The 22,974-nt window shown below is 42.5% G+C and overlaps 1 protein-coding gene across 1 annotated transcript in view; it reads left to right on the top strand.

The window, feature by feature from the left end:
* The first annotated feature begins 962 nt into the window (after positions 1–962).
* Positions 963–22,974, top strand: part of AVL9 (AVL9 cell migration associated) — a 35,343-nt gene continuing 13,331 nt past the window's right edge. Inside the window, exons 1-10 of the mRNA XM_081931108.1 lie at positions 963–1,188; positions 8,964–9,084; positions 11,095–11,180; positions 14,048–14,119; positions 15,610–15,699; positions 17,079–17,145; positions 17,685–17,725; positions 19,475–19,513; positions 21,534–21,603; positions 22,242–22,792. Coding sequence (XP_081787234.1) covers positions 1,084–1,188; positions 8,964–9,084; positions 11,095–11,180; positions 14,048–14,119; positions 15,610–15,699; positions 17,079–17,145; positions 17,685–17,725; positions 19,475–19,513; positions 21,534–21,603; positions 22,242–22,792 — 1,242 coding nt within the window. The 5' untranslated portion in view covers positions 963–1,083. The remainder of the gene's footprint in view (positions 1,189–8,963; positions 9,085–11,094; positions 11,181–14,047; positions 14,120–15,609; positions 15,700–17,078; positions 17,146–17,684; positions 17,726–19,474; positions 19,514–21,533; positions 21,604–22,241; positions 22,793–22,974) is intronic.

Raw genomic sequence — 22,974 nt, 5'->3', positions numbered from 1 at the left:
CAAGAGTCTCCTCCAGCACCATAATTCAAAAGCATCAATTCTTCGGCAATCAGCCCTCTTTATGGTCCAGCTCTCACTTCCATACATCCCTACTGGGAAAACCATGGCTTTAACTATATGGACCTTTGTTGGCAAGGTGATGTCTCTGCTTTTTAAGATGCCGTCAAGGTTTGCCATCGCCTTTCTCCCAAGGAGCAGGCGTCTTTTAATTTCGTGGCTGCTGTCACCATCTGCAGTGATCACGGAGCCCAAGAAAGTAAAATCTCTCACTGCCTCCATTTCTTCCCCTTCTATTTGCCAGGAGGTGATGGGACCAGGGGCCATGATCTTCATTTTTTTGATGTTGAGCTTCAGACCATATTTTGCACTCCCCTCTTTCACCCTCAATAAAAGGTTAATTCCTCTTCACTTTCTGCCATCAAGGTTGTGTCATCTGCATATCTGAGGTTGTTGATATTTCTTCCGGATATTTTAATTCCGCCTTGGATTTGACTGCTGATTCAGGACCCTAAAGTGTGTTTTATATAATCGACTTTTTATTTCTTTTATTTGTATATCATGTTGTTTTATTGCTATGGCCCATGGCTGACGCAAATAAAGATTGATTGATTGATTGATTGATTCATTCTCTTTCCTCTGGGACAACACTGGGCTCCCCCGAGGTTTGGGGGGGGTCTGGCATTCTCCGCCGAGCTGCACCTTTAAGAACAGAGCCCTGGCCGCCGGTTGCCAGGAGGAACCATCCTGAGGTAACCGGGGAAGGCGGCCGCCCTGTTTTGGCAGCTTCCCCTCGGCTCCCCGCAGCAGCAGCCGCCTCTTCCTCCTCCTCTCGCGCCCGTGAGGCGGCCCTGGCTCCCGCGCGCCATTGAGGCCTGGCCGGCCGGGCCCGGCGCCTCTCTCCCCCCCCCCCCCCTGGCGCGGCTTCCTCGGCGGCCGCTACGGGGCGTGCTCGGCGGCCAGGGAGCATGCTCAGAGGACGGGCGCCGGCGGGCTGGGGAGGCCGGCCGCGGAAGGAAGCGGCGCCCGTAGCCCGCCGGTAAACAAGCTCCTCCTCCGGCGTCGCTGCTGCTCCCGGGCTCCTTGATGGAGCGAAGGGGCAGCTCCAAGGGCGACCTGCACCCCCGCGGCTCCCGGGGTCCCGTGCTGCACATCGCGGTGGTCGGCTTCCACCACAAGAAGGGCTGCCAGGTGAGGAGGCGTCTCCTTCTCCTTCTTCTCTTCCCTTAAGGTTCCCCCCCCCCTTTTCACGCGTGAGAATCGTAGACTGGGGATCCCAAGAGTCATCTAGACCGACCCCTTGCAGTGCACGGATCCTGCCCACAGCCGTGGGCTCCAACCACCAGTTATCAGCCAGAAGGAGAACAATTGTGGAGGTGCCTTTTCGCCTTGGGCAAGGCGAGGGTTATTATTATTATTATTATTATTATTATTATTATTATTATTATTATTTTAAACCGCTCGGCCTATTTATTAATTTATTTATTTTGTGAATAATTTGCACACCGCTTGATGGTCGTCCCCGTCCCCCCCGCAAAGAAAAACCACACACAACAACAACAACACCTCCAACGCAAAAGGAGGGTTTCTGTTGTTGGCCCAGGCTGGTCCTGTTTACACCTGCTTGCACGTAACACAGCCTCAAAAGGAAAATGTGCATTACAGCAGCACCCTTGATTTGATTCTACTTTGCATTTTTAGGCTGCAAAGCGTCCTGAGATCATGGGATGAAGGGCGGTATGCAAATTGAACAAATAATAAAAGAAATTAATAATAATAATAATACTGTAATAATAATAATAATGGCTGTGGAGATCATCGGATGAAGGGCGGTATGCAAATTGAACAAATAATAAAAGAAATTAATAATAATAATAATGGCTGTGGAGTGCAGGTTTTAGTTTACTTGTGTGAAGAAGGATATCTACCATCAGTCTGCGACAGAGCATGAGATTCTTCATCTCAAGGTTGCAAGTTCAGGTCCCACATTGGGCAAAAGATTCTTGCAGTGCAGGGAGTTGAATTAGATGGGCATCAAAGCCCCTTTACAATTCTATCATTCTGTGAAAGAATCCCAAACATACTTGCTAGCTATAGGACTCGCCATGCAATCCTGTGCATGGAGGTAAGTAAAATGAGGTGTGGGCTCACCTCTGTGGCGTTAGACACATATGCCGGCAGAATTATCTTTGTACTTGCTTGTGGAAGGCATTAAATAAGGGAATGAGGCAGTGAAAGGGACTTTAAAGGGTTGTCATCTGAAATGAATGCTCTTGAAAGCATGCTCTCCTGTCACAGAGCCCTCTCTGCTGCTGAAGTTAGACAAGATGAGCTTTGACCAGGGTGGATTTGATATAAATGATACCGATTTAAATCACTAGTCAGTAAGACTTGATTTAAATCATTTTTTTACAGAAAGACTCATTCTTGTTGGTATAATCTTAATATTTACAACCAGATGAAGGTTTCATTTTTGGAATAATGAATTTTCAGAGTAGTTTTTACAGTTATATCAAAAATTACTGATTTGGTTACACTATTAGAAATACATAGACAGATAATTATGAAATTATTGTGAGGTTTAAAAAGTTAAATGTTTATAGTTGGACAACTTTTCTGCTGTACTTTATTGGAAGGAGAAAAATAATATTTAACTAAAAGAATAATATTATAGCATATGTATCCATGTTTGTTAACTGATGTGGTTAAACGTTTTTGGGTTTTTTAAAAGAAACTTAGACTGAGCTTTAGCACACATGAAAAACTTAAAACAAATCCTTATTTCCTGATTTGGACTATAATGTAACTTAAATAGAAAACTATCTTTAGAAAGATTTTTCCTCCAAAAGCATTTTATTTTTAAAATCCCATTTAAATAAAACAAAATTTATTTTTATTTTTATTTTATTTTTAAAAACCATTGCTTTTTATCCACCCTGGCTTTTCAGACACATTTCCCTCTTGTCCAGTACCCTGTTTCCAGCAGTGACCCATCAGAATTTTTTTTAAGTCCACAAGTGGGACAAATTTTGTTAGTGCCTGCACTATATATAATTATTATTATTGTTGTACCTAAAAGTGGCCATAAAACCTGAGTAGCAAGTGAAAGAGTGTGATACTAGCTCAGCATGGCATCAGGTGAAGAGTTACAACAGAGGCTTCTTCTTTTCAGTCATAGAATATTTTATTGTTCTCTCCCCCCCCCCTTTGCTTAACTTGCAATATTTAACCTGCAAATAAAAAAGTACATTTCTTGAGCTGCAATACATTTGTGACATACTGTGAGACTCAGGTATGGCCTTTTATGATGAAGCACATTTCTATGGCTAAGATCCTATACCTTGGAAGTACCGTATGTGCTTTGAATTCAAGAGAGCTTCCTTCAGGATAGACATGTATAGAACTTAAGTGTAATAAATATGTGTATGTGTGATTAAGGCTGTTTCTTTTCCATGCTTTATGAATAGACTATGTCATTTTTTGTTTGACCTTGTTTAAATAATATATTGTGCTTTGTGGGTGAGGCTGTGATTACTTTGTCTGGCATCAACGGAACTTAGTTTGTAAAGAAGGAATGACTCAATTTGTCAGCTGTAGTTAATACGCTGCATTTATACACGGGAACATTTACTCAGTTAGAAGAAAGATTTTCTCAGGTTTCAGGCTCAAAAGGTTGTATGTTTAGCAGAAGGTGCCAAATTTCAGGTAGATCTGAAGAGAAGTGGCAGAACAAGTTGTGAGTATTATCAGGTAAAGGTATCTGGCAACTTAGCCGTTTTAAATGTAAAATAATGATTATGAATGGATAAAGACAGAAAATGGATTGTGAAAAACATGTTGCTAAACTTCATAGTCCTGAGCACCTTGACTAGGGAGTAAAATTCACTACTGAACTCAGTGGGAGTTGTTTATGGGTAAACTTGCCTGGGATTTGGTCACAGGCTGGCTGATTCTTTGTCTGTGTGTGTGTATTAATTCAATTGCTACATTCCTTTTGTGTATTCTTATGTTAAGTTCACTCAGACTTGTGTAACATTCTTCCTGGTGGGCACTTAATTGACTGACGAAAGTTGGCACAGTTTGATCATGTTTTATAGACATTTCTTGGGAAACAAGTTTTCTCCCTTCTGCTTCAACGGTTAAGAGTTGTTCAGCCATGGAACAGACTCCCTTGGACTCTCCTTCCTTGAAGGTGTTTAAGCAGAGGTTGGACGGCCATCTGTCATGTATGCTTTGAATTGAGATTCCTTCAGGGCAGAGGTCTAGGTCAGAAGATCCCTTCCAGCTATACAATACAATGATTGTGTTCTGTGAACACTGTTTCTTACTCAGTGGAGACACCTGTACTGTGTCTAAGAAGGAGGTTCTCAGAAACTGACCCCAGCACCTAACTGTTTGATGCAGCCAGCCAAGCGATGGTTGCCCTTCAGATTTGTTTGTTGTTGTTTAGTCATTTAGTCGTGTCCAACTCTTCATGGCCCCCTGGACCAGAGCACGCCAGGCACTCCTGTCTTCCACTGCCTCCCGCAGTTTGGTCAAACTCATCCTGGTAGCTTCGAGAACACTGTCCAACCATCTCGTCCTCTGTCGTCCCCTTCTCCTTGTGCCCTCCATCTTTCCCAACATCAGGGTCTTTTCCAGGGAGTCTTCTCTTCTCATGAGGTGGCCAAAGTATTGGAGCCTCAGCTTCAGGATCTGTCCTTCCAGTGAGCACTCAGGGCTGATTTCCTTAAGAATGGATCGGTTTGATCTTCTTGCAGTCCATGGGACTCTCAAGAGTCTCCTCCAGCACCATAATTCAAAAGCATCAATTCTTCGGCGATCAGCCTTCTTGGTACTAATTATTAAATTCTGCTGCCTTTTCCCGCTCGTCACACAGATTGTAACTTTCTAGGCAGTTATTGTCTCTCAAAGCAGCACACAGAATAGAAGGAGAAAAGGAGACAGACCTTTCCTTTAGGCTTACAAATTAAAAAAAGACAAGGCCCGTAAGGAAAAGGGAGTAGAGAGAAAAAGGGCAGAAGAGAGATCGGTTCATCAAGACCAAAACAAAATAAGAGAGCATATATATCCTGTTTGGCAAGCTGATTGTCCCTTAGTGCTGGTATTGCTTGAATAGTGATGGGCTCTTGTTCCTTTGACTGATGGATGGAGCCAGAGAGTCCTTTCCCCCCATGTATCTGCACTCCCAGGATAACAGACAGCTGCAGCTAAGTGGTCTTTCAGGCATGAAAGAGAAGAACAGTGATCTTCCTCTTAGTGTTCCTTCTGTGCTGATGGATGGAGCAAGTTGGTGCCCTTCTTGCCTTTATGCTATTCCTGAGAGGCATTGGGTCGGTGAGCTTCCCGTGACCCCAGCGCCCCTAGCTGATGGCAGAAGTTAGTGTGCACTTCCTTTCTTCAGTCCTGTTCCAATACTTTTTCTAGGAAGGCAGTTGAGCCAGAAACTGACAACAGTACCTGACGGTTTGGCATGATAAGTCACATGATGGTTGCCTTTCAGAGGGACCATTTGTTACTCATTAAATTATACTGCCCTTTCCCATCCAATACATAGGTTATTTCCTTTTTGATAGCTTTCCCTTCCTGAGTCCTGGATAGCTCAGTTGGTTAGAGTGTGGTGCTGATGATGCCAAGGTTGCAGGTTCAATCCTTGTATGGGGCAGCTGCATATTATTGCATTGCAGGGGGTTGGACTAAATGATCTACAGGGTCCCTTGCAGATCTACAATTCTATGATTCTAAATAACTATATACCAGTGGTGCTTTATGTTTATATCTCCCAAATAGCAGCCCTTCTGCTGCAGGACAAACAATTCTTTGAAACTGAAAGGAATATCAAATGCTGTTTGTTATAAGGTACACACTGTTTTTCAAAAAGCGAGAAATCCCACAGGGTTTATCTTGGGTGTGTCTAAAGTAGCCCTTTAACTCACAGGTAATTGAACTATCATTAGCTGTCTTGCTTCCTCACACTTATAAGACCAATTATATTTCTTCTCTGTAACTGGTTTGTGGCAACTATTTTCCCAGATGTGGTTGGAACTTGGAGGTTGGGTTACAATAGTATGTTTGCCATAATTCTTAACACACATTGTTTAATGTTTTCCCTATTCTTTTCTGCTCAATCACACAATTTCCCTAAAGATGTAAAGGTTACCTGTACTTGTTTTATAAGCAATTCTGGACTACATTCCTTGAGAACAAAAATATATTGTTTGTCAAAGCTCCAGTTTGAACTCATGTTCAGCTACAAGCTTGATTCTGCAATTGGTTGAGCACCTTTTTGGCCTGTGGGTGCTTCGTCATTTGTGATAATTAGCCTTAGCTAGAGCTAGCATAATCATAATCTTTCTTCCTCATCATTTCAAATATAAGCATAATGTGTAAATAAGCCATAATAGACTTCACTTTTTAAAAAAGGTAAAGGACCCCTGACAGTTAAGTCCAGTTGCAGACCACTCTCAGGTTGTGGTGCTCATCTCGATTTACAGGCCGAGGGAGCCGACATTAGTCCGCAGGCAGTTTTTCTGGGTCATGTGACCAGCATGACTAAGCCGCTTCTGGCACAACGGAACACCGAAACCAGAGTAGCGCATGGAAATGCCGTTTACCTTCCTGCCGGAGCAGTATCTATTTATCTACTTGCACTTTTTGGCGTGCTTTCGAACTGCTAGGTTGGCAGGAGCTAGGACCAAGCAACAGGAGCTCACCCCGTCGCAGGGATTCGAACCACCGATCTTCTGATCAGCAAGCCCAAGAGGCTCAGTTGTTTAGACCACAGCGCCACCCGCATCCCACTAGACTTCACTTAACTTGTTACAAATCTCATCTTTTTTCTGGGCGAGGGGTAAGAGTACACAAGGTGGCTTATGTAATTCCAAAATAAAACAAACTGATAAGTAAACATAAGAAACTTTTTTAAACAGCAGCAGAAGTATTAACATGTCTCTCTCCTGTGTACCCATTTGTACAAAGAAAAACCTCGAAAGTTAAGCAAAAAAACTGGGCATGCTCACAGCAAACTGTGCCTTCAGTTTGATTCAATCCTGACAAGACAGAAAAATGGTCATATAATTAGGCTTCAGTCATTTCTGGGGCATAGGACGCGGGTGGCGCTGTGGGTAAAATATCAGTGCCTAGGACTTGCCGATCACATGGTCGGCGGTTCGAATCCCCACGGCGGAGTGAGCTCCCGTCGTTCGATCCCAGCTCCTGCCCACCTAGCAGTTCGAAAGCACTCTTAAGTGCAAGTAGATAAATAGGGACCGCTTTATAGCAGGAAGGTAAACGGCGTTTCCGTGCGCTGCGCTGGTGCTGGCTTGCCAGCTGCAGCTTCGTCACGCTGGCCACGTGACCCAGAAGTGTCTTTGGACGGCGCCGGCTCACAGCCTATAGAGCGAGATGAGCACGCAACCCCAGAGTCGGACACGACTGGTCCGTATGGGCAGGGGTACCTTTACCATTTCTGGGGCATTCTTGAGTTCTGTATTCCATGGGTTACTGTCCCTGCTATGAATTAGAAATTTGTTCCTGACACAACATGGAATAAAGTTCTTACCCGATGTCTGGCAAATTGCTCCAATTAGAGTGAAGTGTCATAATTTCTGCTCCGATGCCTACCTTGTGACACTGATGTTTCCCATTCGGATAACTGCCTTTTGTGAATATGCTATAAGGAAGAAAGAGGTCATCTGCTTTTGAAATTGGATTAGGGAGATCTGTGGTAGAATCTTATATTAGCTGAATTTGCATTCCTTGATGAGCTTTTTGTACTGAAGCTATTATCATTGAATGATGATTCTGCAAAGAACTAGGGCTTTTCACCTTGAACCTATTTATTTTCCCAAATTGGATTTCCTGAAAACAGGGCTGTTCTATACTTGCATTACTCTGTGGTTTAAAAAATAAAATATAGTTCTTAATTGTGTTATTTTAGTGAATAAAAAAGTTACTTTTTGTGTACTGAGGTAGATTTTTAAAAGAATGACAAAGCTATATCTTTATGAAATTTTAGGTGGAATTTAGAGGCAACAAACAGGAAAGGATTTTGGGAAGAGCATAGTCAGCCTACATCTTGTGGACCTTCTTACACTAGCGGGGTCTGATGAACAGACAAGAGTTTTTTGCACGCAGAGTCTGGTTCATTAATTTCAGTGTCATTTTGTGTGTGTGTAAGAGCCTGACAGAACTTGGACTTTGACCACACCTTAACATGGCAATAATTCCTTAAATTGGTCTTACTTAAAAATATTAACTACTTCACCACCTTTTGGAGGATTTTGCTTTTTTAAAGTGGAGGGGAAGGAGATGGTCTGTATTTCAACCCCACTTCTGCTCTTAGGAATTAAAATTCACAACCCAAAATGTTCCATTTGTGAGTACGAAGGGCAACACCATGGCAGGAACCCCCCTTGCTATTTTGAGAAATAAAGTGAATTTGCACAATATTGGCCATTTAATATATGCTGTAATGAATTTGATCTCTTCACTAATACCGCTGTTTTGTTTTGTTTTGTTTTGTTATCACTGAATTTCATTCTGTGCATTTTATAGATGTTCCTATGTTCTAGCTTTCAACAAGTTTGAGGTTGTTGTGAGCGCTGCATTAGCTGGCAATCTCTTGAGAGGGATATGTACAATAAGCAAAGGTTTACGGAGGATTGTAAGGTGATTTGTTTTAGATATTGATGCAAAGCACATTCATACTTACAATTTTCCTTAGAGAAGGGATGCCCAATGTGGTGGTATCCATTATCCCCCATCATCCCTAATGTCTTACACTTTCACGCTTGTTTGTTTTTCATGTTGGCTGGATGGGAACAATTATTTGTTTTAGGGAAAAGAAGCAGGAAGGGATTACTTACCCATTTTTCACTTAGATCAGGTTACTGGCTGCTGGGTTTGGTGGGTCAGTCTTCTGTTCCCATGTAGCAATTCACTGAACATAGCATGCCTGTTTGCAGGTTGAGTTCTCTTACCCTCCCCTAATCCCAGGAGAAGGCCACGACAACCACAGTTTGCCAGAGGAATGGAAATACTTGCCTTTCCTAGCATTGCCAGATGGGGCTCACAACTATCAAGAAGGTAAGGAGTCATTTGGGATGTTTCTGCCCAATCTTGTGTTACGTGAACAAGCACAGAACTGGGCACTGTCTGAAGAATTCAGCACCCTGGGAATCTCAGCATTTTTATTTTATTTTATAGAAACCAGGTTTCTAGCCCCTGCGGCTGCAAAGGTAAGGCGCAAAATATTCCGCCGAGAAGAAATTAGGCAAGGCGACAGACATACGCAAATTTGGTACATAGACTAGTGGGCACACACTAACTAGTTAATGTTTACCTGCTTCTAACTGCACCAAGTGAAACATTCCTAGATGTCGCAGCCCCAAATGCAAAGGCAAAACACAGCTGCAGGCCAATCTGTTCCTATGGCAACGAGGCATTAGTGCATAGTTTTGGTAAAAGCAAAAGTAATGGTTACAAAGCTATCATAGCAACAAAGCAATCAGGCCTGTTCAGTTGAAAGCATTCTCCTGGGTATCTCTGCTCTCTGGCTGTAAAGTGTAAGGCAGCTGTTCTTAGAGCAAGTGCTTTCTTCTTGTAAGACTGCCATTCAAGCTTGACGTTCTTTGCCGATTAATACTGACAATTTAAAACAAAAAATCCAATTGGTCACAAGAAGCTTGATTTTATATCTGTAGAACCTTGGGCAGCAGCCTTTTTCTCCATTTGAAGTGGGAGTGAGAGATGGTGGACAGGAGCCCCACCCTGGCCAGCCCTTAAAGTAGCTGACAAGCAAGTTATTAGCAAACTTTTCTCTATACCTTTTTTGCCTCGGATTTGGCAGGAAGTATGCTTTAAGGTGCCAGATTTGGCTTATCCTGATGCACTTCTGACAATAAAGGTTCTAACACTGATTAGCTAAGTTTGCGGAAGGTGGGGTTTGGAATGTTCACTTAAACAGGAAACTTAAATTGTTTGCTGTCCATCTTCTGCGAGGAAAGCAAATGTCAGTTTGGCTGGGATTAAAACCTGACATATGGGTGGCTGTGGTGGATTGGGAAATCCAGGGAGGGAGTGAAGGCAAAGTGACTGAAAGAAGGGTGCATGGGTCCAAGCGGTTTTCTGTTTGCCCTGGCGCTTTCCCCAGGAAAACCTGCTCTTTACTGCTGAATCGGAGCACACATAAGTCTGTGAAAACTCTATTGACATTTGCTCCGATTCAGTGCTGAAGAGCAGGTTTTCCTGGTTGGAAGTGGAAGTGTGGATGAGCCCTTAGAAAGAGAAACCCTGGGGAGAAGATTAGAGGCAGTGTAGAATGACAAGAAACAGCTGATGAGGTTCTCCTATGGGACAGGGCTGGAGAGATTGGCTGGTCAACAAACAAAGTGATTAAAGAAAGTTCAGTAAAGTAAGCAGCATAATGAAAAGCCCGGAAGCCAAGGAAACAAGGGGTGGTGGAGGTGTGAAGTTGAGGAATAGCCAAAATAGGTAGGCCTCAGGCAAAACTTCAGTTAGGGCCTAGAAACGGGAGTAGTTCTCCTTACAGGCCAGAAGGAAATAAGCCAAGAAAGGAGACAAAGAGACTCATTGACAGAATTGGGATCACAGGCTGGTTGTGGTTTCTGCTGTCATTGCAGCATTGTGACCCGGTGATTTTGAGAGGGTGTCAAGAGTCAAGGAACGGTGGTGGTGCCAAGTTTCACCTGTAGATTTCAACTAACCAGCCAGTTCTTGGGCAGCAGGTTTATAGTTCCCTGGAATGGGATAGGGAGTAGCAGCTGCAAGATATCGCTGCTGACTGAGGTGCACTCCTGGCTGTTACAAAAAGATCCATTGATTGATGAGCAACATTAATTTCCCCCAGGGCAGTAAAATAGCTTGAGCAGGCTCTGCATGGTAATATAAAATACTCATGTAGACCCATGCTCTACCCATTATTCCACACCATAATGTTTTAGTTTTTCCTGGACATGTTAGGCTAGCTACCAAATTGGCTCTCAGGGTGATACTGAGCAGGATAACACTGTAGAAACTTCATACCTCTATGTGATACCTTTAGTGAATGCTAAGACCATTTCATTCCTCTTTCAGACACTGTGTTTTTTCACTTGCCACCAAGAAGCGGAGATCGAAGTACAGTGTATGGCGTCTCATGCTACAGGCAGATTGAAGCTAAGGTAATTATATTGCAATTGTGTCAACATTAAAAGAAAAAGGGTTTTGTGCAGGAACTTAGGTAGCTTCTCCAGTTTGGCACCCTCCAAATTTGACCATTTGTAGAAAGTACTGTTGCAGATATTGGTATAATGTGAACATTAAGTCTTTAAGGCCCTTCAGGGTAATATTCCTCCTGAATCTTTTTACGACAGAGCCTCTGTCATATGTTTGAGCTTTTTTCAGCTCTTGTGAATTGTTGGACTTAGCATTTGGCAATTGTCGAGGAACTTTTCATAGTGGCCTTTGTTTCAAACAAAATATAGTTAATATAAGCCACAGTTTGTTTGAGTGAAATGATAAACCATGGTTAAGCAAAACGAAAGACTCTGAATTCCTTCCTGTCACATGGGAGAAGAGGGGGGAGGAATGCATGAGCCTAAGGCTCTCCTGAGCTATGGTTTAGCATGATGTGCAAATATGAACATGGAAATATTAGCTAATAATCCAGCTGCAGATTTTTCTGACCTGTACAGTGGTACCTCGGGTTACATACACTTCAGGTTACAGACTCCGCTAACCCAGAAATAATACCTTGGGTTAAAAAAATTGCTTCAGGATGAGAACAGAAATCGTGCAGTGGTGGCGCAGCGGCAGCAGGAGGCCCCATTAGCTAAAGTGGTGCTTCAGGTTAAGAACAGTTTCAGGTTAAGAACAGACCTCCAGAACGAATTAAGTTCTTAACCCGAGGTACCACTGTATTGATACCATGAATGCAACTGCAGGAGTAATGTTCATTGTTTACACGGTAACGTCTCTTGATATCAAATGTTACGTGGGTAGTGATGTGAGGGGAGAATATTCTCCAGAGAATATTCTCAAGAATGAGAATTTTCTTTGCTAGAAAATTCTCCAGAGAATATTCTCCACAAACTGTAAATTCTAATGTAAGAACCAGTTTTACAAACCACATTAAAAAAATCTAGTAAATAATAAGTCAAGCTGTGATATTGCCAGTGTAAGTAATGAATACTGATTTTTTGATCCAGTTACATTACTGGGCATTGTGTCATTCACCATTGGCAGTTCTGAAATGCGAGCTACAGAAAACATTTATTTATTTAGTTTTTAAAGTGCTATTCATTTAATTTGATGAACATTTGAATTCATATGTATTTCAACTATATGTAATAGCCCTTTTTCTATTTTGGTGTGACCTTATTCTTAGCAATTCTATACCCTTGGCCATACAGTGTGCTTTTTTTTACAGAAAGTGGCCTTAATGCTTTATACACTTAAAATACCTAGGCCTAGCAAAGAATGTAAATTCACTGCATTGCCCCATTGAATAAAAGTATCTGTACAGTTTTTGTTTGCCATCTGAGCAAGTTTACCCATGAATAAATTTTCAATGCATTAAAATGATATCTTTTTCATTGCATTAAAATGAATATTCTCCTATTTTAAATGAAAATTCTCTAATACTCTCATTAATTGAGAACAGTCTCGAGAATATTCTCCAAAAGATTATTCTCGAGAATTTAACATCACTATACATTGGAACATATTTTTTTTACTTTCTGTCCATTTTAGTATACATTTAGCGATCAAATAGCACTTAATCTGCAACAAAATATCCAATAGCCTGGGATTCATAATCATATGTGCTTTAACCTCTTGCTCCATTACTGGCTGACTAACTCCTCTATTTACATAAACCCAGAGAAGTTGATAGAGATTATTTTGTTGATTCATGTTTAAATTAGCAGTTGGATGAAGCAGGTGGAAGTTGGCTGTGAGCATTAACTATTAATTTTCCAGGAGTTTTATGTTTAGAAATAGAGTCGTAAATATATGTCTTCCTTTTGTGGGAGAAACTGATTTGATCTTAACCTAAGAGATGTAACTCGGGTGGTATGACTATGAAGGTTTTGATATGTTTGGTAAAGACAGACCATTTTTCCTTTCTATGAAATGATAGTTTTAAAATTCTATAAATTATTCATTTATATTCTAATATTGTTGCCCTGTCATACTCCAGCAGCACTTATAGTCTGTTAAACCTCTGCAGCAATTTCATAACTCTAACTGGATATCACAGGATATTACAATAAAAGATTTATGGCAATGGAACTTCTGTTTTATTTCACTGTGACTGTTATAATTTTACTGGTCTTGTCTTCACTTACTACTATTTCTGCATTTAAAAAACAGATCTTACATTACATACCTGTCCATCTACACTCCCTTGCTTTTTTTGTGCAATTTGGGTGAATTGTATGGTGGTGCTATGTAATTTTGGCGAAGAAAGCAACTGACTTTGTGACTCTGTTCACACATGATGCAAAACCATGGTTTAGCATTACAATGTGTGAGTGTTAGGTTCACAGTCCCATGCATGCCTTCCTGAAAGTAAGCTCCACTGACCTCGACTGGGTAGATCCATGCATAGGATTGTTTGCCCTGTAAGGATAATATCTGCTTCAACATTCCTCTTACACAGGAAAAGTGCCTTATTTTTCAGAACTAATGTATGTCTTCACATGTAAACTTGTGGAAGCTTCATAAATACATTAAAGTTGATATGATTACTGGGGGTGCCAAAAATGTAGACAATGTATAGAAAAGGGATGGATCTCCTCTTCTATTATTGTATTCAAAGCAAATATTTTCACTTGGCTTTTCCTTATTGACCCCTTCTTCTCTCCCATCTTTTTACCTTCCTTCTCCTTTCTCCATAACATGCCTAGTCCTTTATTAGACAACATGCCTACAGGCAGAGCCTGTCCTATTTTTTATTTTGTAGAGTGCTCAGTTGTTTCTATGAATGCTGCGGCTAAATGAGTATTTGTTCCTTAAAAGCTTGTTCTCTCTTACTCTTTTTTCAAAGGCCTTGAAAGTACGGCAAGCAGATATTACCCGAGAAACAGTACAGAAAAGTGTCTGTGTTCTAAGTCAGCTGGTAAGAGATAGTTACATGCCTTAAAAATAGCCTGTTTGGGGATCTTTCTTTCATGTTAGGCACACTCCTGTTGAAATCCAAGACAAAGGCATTCTTTCAAAACTGTATTCTAGTAAACAGAAAAATGCCATTTGCAAGAAGAAGAAGAGTTTGGATTTGATATCCCGCTTTATCACTACCCTAAGGAGTCTCAAAGCGGCTAATAACTTCATTTCCCTTCCTCCCCCACAACAAACACTCTGTGAGGTGAGTGGGGCTGAGAGACTTCAAAGAAGTGTGACTAGCCCAAGGTCACCCAGCAGCTGCATGTGGAGGAGCGGAGACGCAAACCCGGTTCACCAGATTATGAGTCCACCGCTCTTAACCACTACACCACACTGGCTCTCTAAAATTTGCAAGCTCTTAAAATGACGGCATTTCTAATTTAATGCATCCCAGAGCATTTTCCTCCTTTAGCTTTGTACGGAAGTGAAATAGGACACACAACACTTCTGGTTACAATACTTGGTACTCTTTATCATTGTTCAGATCTGTGAGGTCCATCACTGTACAGTTGAGGAACTGAATCTGGAGCATGGTTTGCCCAGCTCCCAACCCAAGATCCGAAAATTTAGCTATTAGGCCACGTTAACTCCCACCCAGCATGCCTTTTCAATTCACACCTCATGTAACAACTGCCTGATGTGAAATACTTTTTGTGAGTGTGTACATGATACTCAGAGTTAGATTCTGGAGTTGAATTTCATAAGGAGAGAGAGAGAGAGATTCTTCATGGAGAAGTTGACTTGCGCAAGCACAGCTTATTTACGGCTGACTTGAACATTGGGTTTGAACCTGAGTTTGTCTAAACCACAGAGCCTAGGGCTTGCCGATCAGAAGGTCAGCGGTTCAAATCCCTGCGACAGGGTGAGCTCCCGTTGCTCAGTCCCAGCTCCTGCCAACCTAGCAGTTCGAAAGCACATCAAGTGCAAGTAGATAAATAGGTACTGCTCCAAACAGGAAGGTAAACGACGTTTCCATGTACTGCTCTGGTTCGCCAGAAGCGGCTTAGTCATGCTGGCCACACGACCCGGAAAAACTGTCTGCGGACAAACCCCGGCTCCCTTGGCTAGTAAAGTGAGATGAGCGCCACAACCCCAGAGTCGTCTGCAACTGGACTTAACAGTCAGGGGTTCCTTTACCTTCCCTGGTCTAACACTGTAACTCTACACCAGCTCTCAAATGGAGCAAGGCAGCCCAATTTTGCCTGTATTTTACCACACTACTCTGATCAGATAGGAACACTATCACATTAATAAACTATTGCTCATTTTGACCGCAGGATGACGGACATAATCAATCATTACAAATAAACTGTTACCTAATGTATGTGTAATTTGTCATCAATTTGAGATCAATATGTGTAATTTGTTTTGAAGGGTAGCTGTTTTTGTCCTTGACTGTCTGCCTGCCTTTCTCGATGTAACATGATGGTGTGTTTTCCTTTCAAGCCTCTGTATGGGCTACTCCAGGCTAAGCTGCAGCTAATTACACATGCCTACTTTGAAGAAAAAGACTTCTCACAAATTTCAATACTTAAGGTACGTTTTCTGTATAGAAATGCAAACTCTTGTGTGATACTGATCTGTGAACCATAGAGGGCCTTCATTATTATCCATTTGATTCCTAAACTTTAAAATCACCCTTCCTTCATTTCTACCTGCATAGCTTTCCTTTCCCTTGAAGCAAATGGGGAAGCCCATGCAGACTGAGAGATAGGTGAACTCACTGGAATCCACAGCCAAGATAGAAAAGAAGGCCCTTAGCTTACATTATTTGCATTCAGAAGGTTTCTTTTTCTTGATTTTCTTGTTTTATCTTTTTGCAAACCACTTTGAGGGGTGGGTGGGTGCACACACGTTTAAATCAAGCGATATATTCTTTTTATGAAGTAAAGAAAATAGACCAGGGGATATGAATGTTGTGCTTTCCAGATGTTGATGAACTTAATTCCCATAATCCCTGGACACGGACCATACCAGCTGGATGGAAGTTGGAGTCCAGCAGTATCTCAAGTGGACTATGTTAGCTACCACTGGTTAAGACCCAGCCTTGTGGTATCCTTGGGGTTTTCTTGCTATCACCCTGAGCTCCACCTGCTGCAAAAAAGGCACACACTTAGAATCAAAGAATTTTGACCCTGGGGTTGGTTTGTTTTTGAGGCCCAGAACCTCACAGTCCTTCCCCACCAAAGTCCATTCCTGGTTACTCCAAGCTTTTTTCATTTCAGCAAAGAGCCATTTTTGTTGCTACCTTTGTTTAATAGTTGTGAGTCAGAAATGCTTGTTGATCTACTGAAAATTACCCAGGGATCTATTAGGTAGGACCCAGTCTACTTTCTGCCCATCCCTGGTGTTGCCAATATTGAGCTAGGTAAATGAGGGGGTCTAGCTCAGTTTAAGGCAGTGCCCTATATCCCAAGATCAGCCTTTCTCAACCTTGGGTCCCCAGATATCGTTGGACTACAACTCCTATCATTCTTAGCCAGCATGGCCAGTGGTCAGGGTGTAGTTCAAGAACATCTGGGGACCCATAGTTGAGAAAGGCTGTCCTAGAATGAGCCCAGGGGATCTATGTGTTATTTTTCTCAACCAGTGCTTTCCTCCATACCCCATTGCAAATGAGAGGATTTTCAAATGCCATTGGTGGTATAGCACATTAAAAAGGGTCAAAGATCTCATTGGGTTTATAGCTACTCATTGGGTTCTACCAAAGGATCTTTTTGGATTCCAGCTGAAGCCTCTGGGAGTCCATTGGATCGATGTCTGTGCATTTAGTGACTCACTGAAAAAAAAGCCAGGAATCTTCTTCATAGCATAGTATTTTGGCAGATCCATGCTGTATGAAGCCTTTTCATTTATTTTCTAGGAGATGCCTTTAAAAAGTGTTTTTAATGCTGTCAAAATTTATGGCTTTGCAGGAACTTTATGAGCATATGAATAGTTCGCTGGGAGGAAGCCCCCTGGAAGGGTCACAAGTTTATCTTGGTAAGCAATATTTACTAAATAACACAACTGTTCCATTTTCATTTCCTAAAGTACTTTATTGGTACTAAAGTCTAATGCCAAGTCTGTGTGTGCCTAAATAATGCACTAATTATTGTGATTACTTTTCCCATCAGTCACAGGGCTAGATAAATCTGTCACTTTTCTCCTTTTACATAGAATGCTTGTCATTTTCGCTGCTGGGTGAGGAGAGCTGCTCAGATGCTTTTTCAAAATCATGTTTATTCAAAAGTAATGAGTGGATTATTAAAGGCCTATTAATAGGAGAAGGGCCAGATAATGTTCCTTCCTCCTGGCTTTAATGGGAGAAGGCAGTCAACTATTATTGGTAGTTAAAATCCAATTTGCATTTGTGATCAATGAACCATGTAAGCTCCCACAGATTCTTTGCCCCTAAGTGCTGGGAAAATAGTACAAAATCTTTTAATCCTGCTGCCAGCAGGTTTCTCCACATTTATAAGCAGGAAGAGTTGGTGGTTCTTACTAAGGTGTGCTAATTGTTTTGCTGTCCCTACTTTTAGGCCTGTCTCCACGAGATCTTGTCCTTCAGTTTAGACACAAGGTATGTTTCTTCCTGGTGTGAATCCTGAAGGAGGTACATCTACTTCTGCCTTTGCTCTGCTTTTGACAAACAGTGAAGATGCATCTTCTCCAGCAAGGTTTATTAGGGGATTCATTCTCAAATGTATTAAGACCGCTCAGTTTGTAAAGGTTACTGTTCTGTGGTTGATAGTTGGCTTAGTTCGTTTGGGCTGGATGTGATACTTAATAGTGAAGGGTTGTAGCTCATTGATAGAAGAACTGCTTTGCATACAGAAGGTCCCAGACCCCCTCCCTAAAAACATGGAAAACTGCTGCCAGTCAGTATTAGGGAGCACAATTAGTGCCAGCACCGTCCATTAAGAGTTTGGGTGTAATCTTCGACACCTCCCTTTCCATGGAGGCGCAGATTGCAGCTATAACAAAGGCGGCATTTCTCATCTCCGTCAAGCTAAGCAGTTGGCTCCGTACCTCTCTCGCCCTGACCTAGCCACTGTGATCCACGCGACGGTCACCTTAGACTGGATTATTGTAACTCGCTCTACGTGGGGCTGCCCTTGAGACTGACTCAGAAACTCCAGCGGGTGCAGAATGCCGCGGCGAGACTCCTTACGGGGTCTTCGCTGCGAGATCACATTCACCCGGTGCTATACCAGCTGCACTGGCTCCCGGTGGAGTACAGGATCAGGTTTAAGGTGCTGGTTTTAACCTTTAAAGCCCTATATTGCCTAAGACCCTCGTACCTACAGGACCGCCTCTCCCGTATGTCCCACAGAGGACCTTACGGTCTTCAAACAAAAACATCCTGGAGGTGCCGGGCCACAGAGAGGTTAGGGTGGCCACATGGATTACTGAGACAAGGTCCAGTCCCTCTAGATAGGGTCACAGGTGGCGTCCCGGTTTCCCCTGGAAAAAAGGCACATGTGCTTCCAAAAATAGTGCTGAGCCCAAGAGAATCCACAAACTTAGTCCTTCAGGGACGTCAAGGCCCATCAAACAGCAGTTGTACCCCTGTGTCCGGATCAGCTTGCTTCCCTAAGCATAGCACTTCTATATTATTTGGCCTGAGCTTCTGTTTATTCACCCTGATCCACCTCAGGACTGTCTCCAGACACCTATTTAGGATTTCCACAGCCTCCCTGAGATTGACAGGTGGAAAAGAGAAGCGGAGCTTGGCATCATCTGCAATTTGAGCTCAAGCTTCTGGGTGATTTCTCCCAATGGTTTGACTTAGAAGATAAACAGCATGCAGGACAGAATAGAATCTTTAGGGCCTCCAGAAGTCAGAGGTATAGGCTACAAGAGAAATCCTCCAATGTCATATTCTGGGACCAAACCTCCAGAAAGGACTGAGGCCGACGTAGTACCATTCCTCCCCTTTCCAATCCAGCTGCACGGGCCAGAATATACTGTGGTTAATGGTACTGAATGCCACTGAGAGGTCTAAGAAAATGAATCGTGTTGTGATCTTGTCTGGTTCTCATTGTAAGTCATCCACCAGGACAACCAAAGCTGTTTCTGCCCCGTATCTGGGCCTAAAACCAAGAAATGTATAATGTCTCATTACTACAGTGAGTTGTTTAATTGGTTGATTGATCCTTTCAGGTGCTTTGAGTATTTTAAAAGAAAAGCCAAATTATAAAAGTAGATGAAATCATTTGTTCAGATATTTATTGTGCATTTCTGAAGTGTCAAATGGAAATGATATTAAGAAATATTAATATGCATACCTATTGCTGTTGTTTAAGATTTGTGTCTCTTTGTTTTGAAGGTCTTAATACTTTTTAAGCTGATTCTCCTAGAGAAAAAGGTAAGATCTCTTCCTTCTCCCCAAGTTGGCAGAAAGAACCGAAATGGACTTGCTTAATGACGTAGTTTAATGGAATATGGATAGATGTTATCCTCTGTGGATAGATGTTATGAGCTATCCCACGCATGCAGTTAGCTGAGACATGCCTGTTCTGTTTGCCTGCTTTTTAATGTTTCAATTCAGCAGTAGTTGCCATGGCAAAGGTAAGCGAACTTTGCTAAGGTTGTGGTGTGGCTATATGGATACAGATATGCAGATGTACAGAGACAGCTGTATGCAAGGCAGCATAACACAAAATGGCTGCCAAGTAGAAAAGAGCAGAAAAGGAAAGTACCCCAAAATGGTACAGGCATGTCTCCTTCCGCCCCACTGGGGAAAAGGCAGCCACATCAGCCAACACTGTGCTCACTCCCAGAGAGAAGCTCTCTGCACCTTTCCTTTGCTCAGACCATGTCACAGCCTTGACATGTAATAAAATACGGGCAGGCTTATAAGAGTGTGCGTTCAGTGTAGTAGAAGCCAGGCCAATGTAAATAGGAACTGGGCAGGAAGAACAAATTGTCTCTCAAGCATTGTAGATTTTTGAGAAGATATTTACTGAGATCATTTGTGGGAACCGTAGGAGGTTAGGGTGCGCCTGTGGGTATCCTTGGTTTATATTCATCCAGTAGCCACGTATGTTTAAAAATGAAGGATGGAAGGGATTAATTCATGGGTAGGCAAACTAAGGCCCAGGGGCCAGATCCGGCCCAATCGCCTTCTAAATCTGGCCCGCGAACGGTCTGGGAATCAGCCTGTTTTTACATGAATAGAATGTGTGCTTTTATTTAAAATGCATCTCTGAGTTATTTGTGGGGCATAGGAATTCATTCATTTTATTTTATTTTTCAAAATATAGTCCACTGCCCCCGCGCCCCCCCCCCAAGGTCTGAGGGACAGTGGACCGGCCCCCTGCTGAAAAAGTTTGCTGACCTCTGGATTAAATGCTGTATACTATTATAGCTACAGCAGCATGGGAAGATGATTATTAATCTGAACTTTTTACATGTCACAAAGCATAAAAGCAAGAGTACTCCAGAGCATCGAGTCATACTTGCCCTTCCTGTTTTAATGCACTGGAATCTGTGGGATGTTTCCTGGAACCTATGAGGAAGGAAGACCAAATGCAGAGTAGCATATCCTCTGCTTCTAGGTTCAGTCTTCAGTGGAGGTACTAATGTTGCAGAAGAAGAGGGGATAGGGTCATGAAACAAAAGAGCAGGTGAACCTCTTTGAAGAATAGGTCTTAACTAAGAGCAGGTCCATGCTGACTCAGACTATATACCTTGAGACCTGGCTCCAGATGCATTCAAGAACTATTAACAGCACACAGTACTCTGTTGGCTCCTAGGCTCTGGATATAGATGGAGTTGGGGCATCCTTGAATAATTTAGCTAAACTGCAATATGGGAAAGATTGTGTCTAATGCTTACAAAAAATTGCTGCTTGTGATTCCTATTTCCAGTGCTGTAGAGTTCTGCATGCTGTTCTTTAAACATCTAAACCACTGAGCCTCTTGGGCTTGCCGATCAGAAGGTCGGCGGTTCGAATCCCCACAACGGGGTGAGCTTCCGTTGCTTGGTCCTAGCTCCTGCCAACCTAGCAGTTCAAAAGCATGCCAAAAAGTGCAAGTAGATAAATAGGTACCGCTCCAAGTGGGAAGGTAAACGGCATTTCCGTGCGCTACTCTGGTTTCTGTGTTCTGTTGTGCCAGAAGCGGCTTAGTCATGCTGGCCATATGACCCGGAAAAACTGTCCGCGGACAAATGTCGGCTCACTCAGCCTGTAAAGCGAGATAAGTGCCACAACCCCAGAGTCATCAACGACTAGACTTAACTGTCAGGGGTCCTTTACCTTTTTATGCCTCAGAAAGTCATGTGCTGCTGTCATTCTGGGTGTTATGAACTGGAATTTTTGTTTTTCGTTCTTCTCTTTCTCTAGAAATTAACATTTGTCATTCCCACCCACCCCTCCCTTTCAGGTTCTGTTTTATATCTCTCCAGTGAATAGGCTGGTGGGAGCACTAATGACAGTCTTATCACTCTTTCCTGGTAAGTGAGAGTAAAGCATTTACAACAACAGAAAGCATGTTACACAGTTTCCCATGTCACCTGAACCTAGAACTGTGATTAGCTATGGTTGGTTTCAACAAGTCATTTTTAGAAATCACTGTTCGAAGTTGGATTGTTTGAAACAAACCATTGTTAATGTTAACCACAGTTTGCTGGCCCAGACCATGTGAAAAATCACAGTTAACCAGAACTACTCCTCCCAGTCATACAGTAAGAGGAGAGGAAGGGAAATGTCAAGGTTGAAAGAAGGCTATGTTCATTCAGGTATTGCTAAACCATAGATTTAGAATGACATTCGGATGCAGCTTGTCTCATGGAAGATCACTAGTATGGTATATTTTAGCAAGTATAAGGAACTGTGCCTCAAGCTATAAATATACTGTGCATGGAAATCTAAGATCATTCTTAGAATCGTAGAATCGGAAGGGACCCCCAGAGACATCTAGTCCAACCCCCTGCTATGCAGGAATATTAACTAAAGCATTTTTGCTCAGGAAAAAGGGAGCCTTCAGATACAGAGCTGTAAGGTAGCTTTCAAAGTATGCAATGTGTTTTGCATTATGATAAACTCACTTTTCTTGATGCTGTTATCCAAGAGATTTTTTTATAATTTCCAGGTATGATAGAGCATGGTCTCACTGACTGTTCACAGTACCGGCCAAGGAAGAGTGTTTCAGAGGATGTCGGCCAACAGGAAGTCCCACCTCCTACAGATTATTATGTTTCCTTGTCCACTGTGGCGCTCTCAAACGAAAACGTGGAAACAGATGCAGAAGGCCTAACGTTGTCCGGAAACCAAGAACGGGACACTGAGAAAGTAGATGTACCTTTATTTCAGACTGAGGACAATCTCAACGGAGCACACGTCTCCAGGGACAATGGGCAGCATTTGAAACCTCCCTCACGCACTTCTCCAGAATCATCTGAAAGTGACTGGGAAACCCTGGATCCTAACATCCTGGAGGACCCCAGTTTGAAAGAAGGAGAAGGTGAAATCACTGCAGTAGCAGCACAGACTGAAATCCTTCCAAAGGAACCTGCAGTCTCTGAAAGCATTCCCATTACTGTGCAGCCTCAATCTAACACAGGGCACGCTGTCTTTGTTCCTGGCCTTATATCAGGTTTGGAAGAGGACCAGTATGGCATGCCGCTAGCTGTTTTCACTAAGGTAACCTGGCATGTTTTGGCTTCTGGAAAGTTTCCACGTTGCTTTTTATCTTGTTTCAAAGTTGCATTTTTATCCTCTCGTTGGGTAAGCTGTCCTGGAGCAAGTGCTACTCATAAAGGTGGACTGCAAAATTTTTTAAAAACAAATAAGCAATTCCTTTAGTAAATCAGTCAACAAAACAT

Source organism: Podarcis melisellensis (genome assembly GCF_964234715.1).
Source record: "Podarcis melisellensis genome assembly, chromosome: 12".
Lineage (NCBI taxonomy): Eukaryota > Metazoa > Chordata > Lepidosauria > Squamata > Lacertidae > Podarcis > Podarcis melisellensis.
Note: the sequence above shows the minus strand (reverse complement) of the source record. Positions and strands in the feature narration are given on the sequence as shown.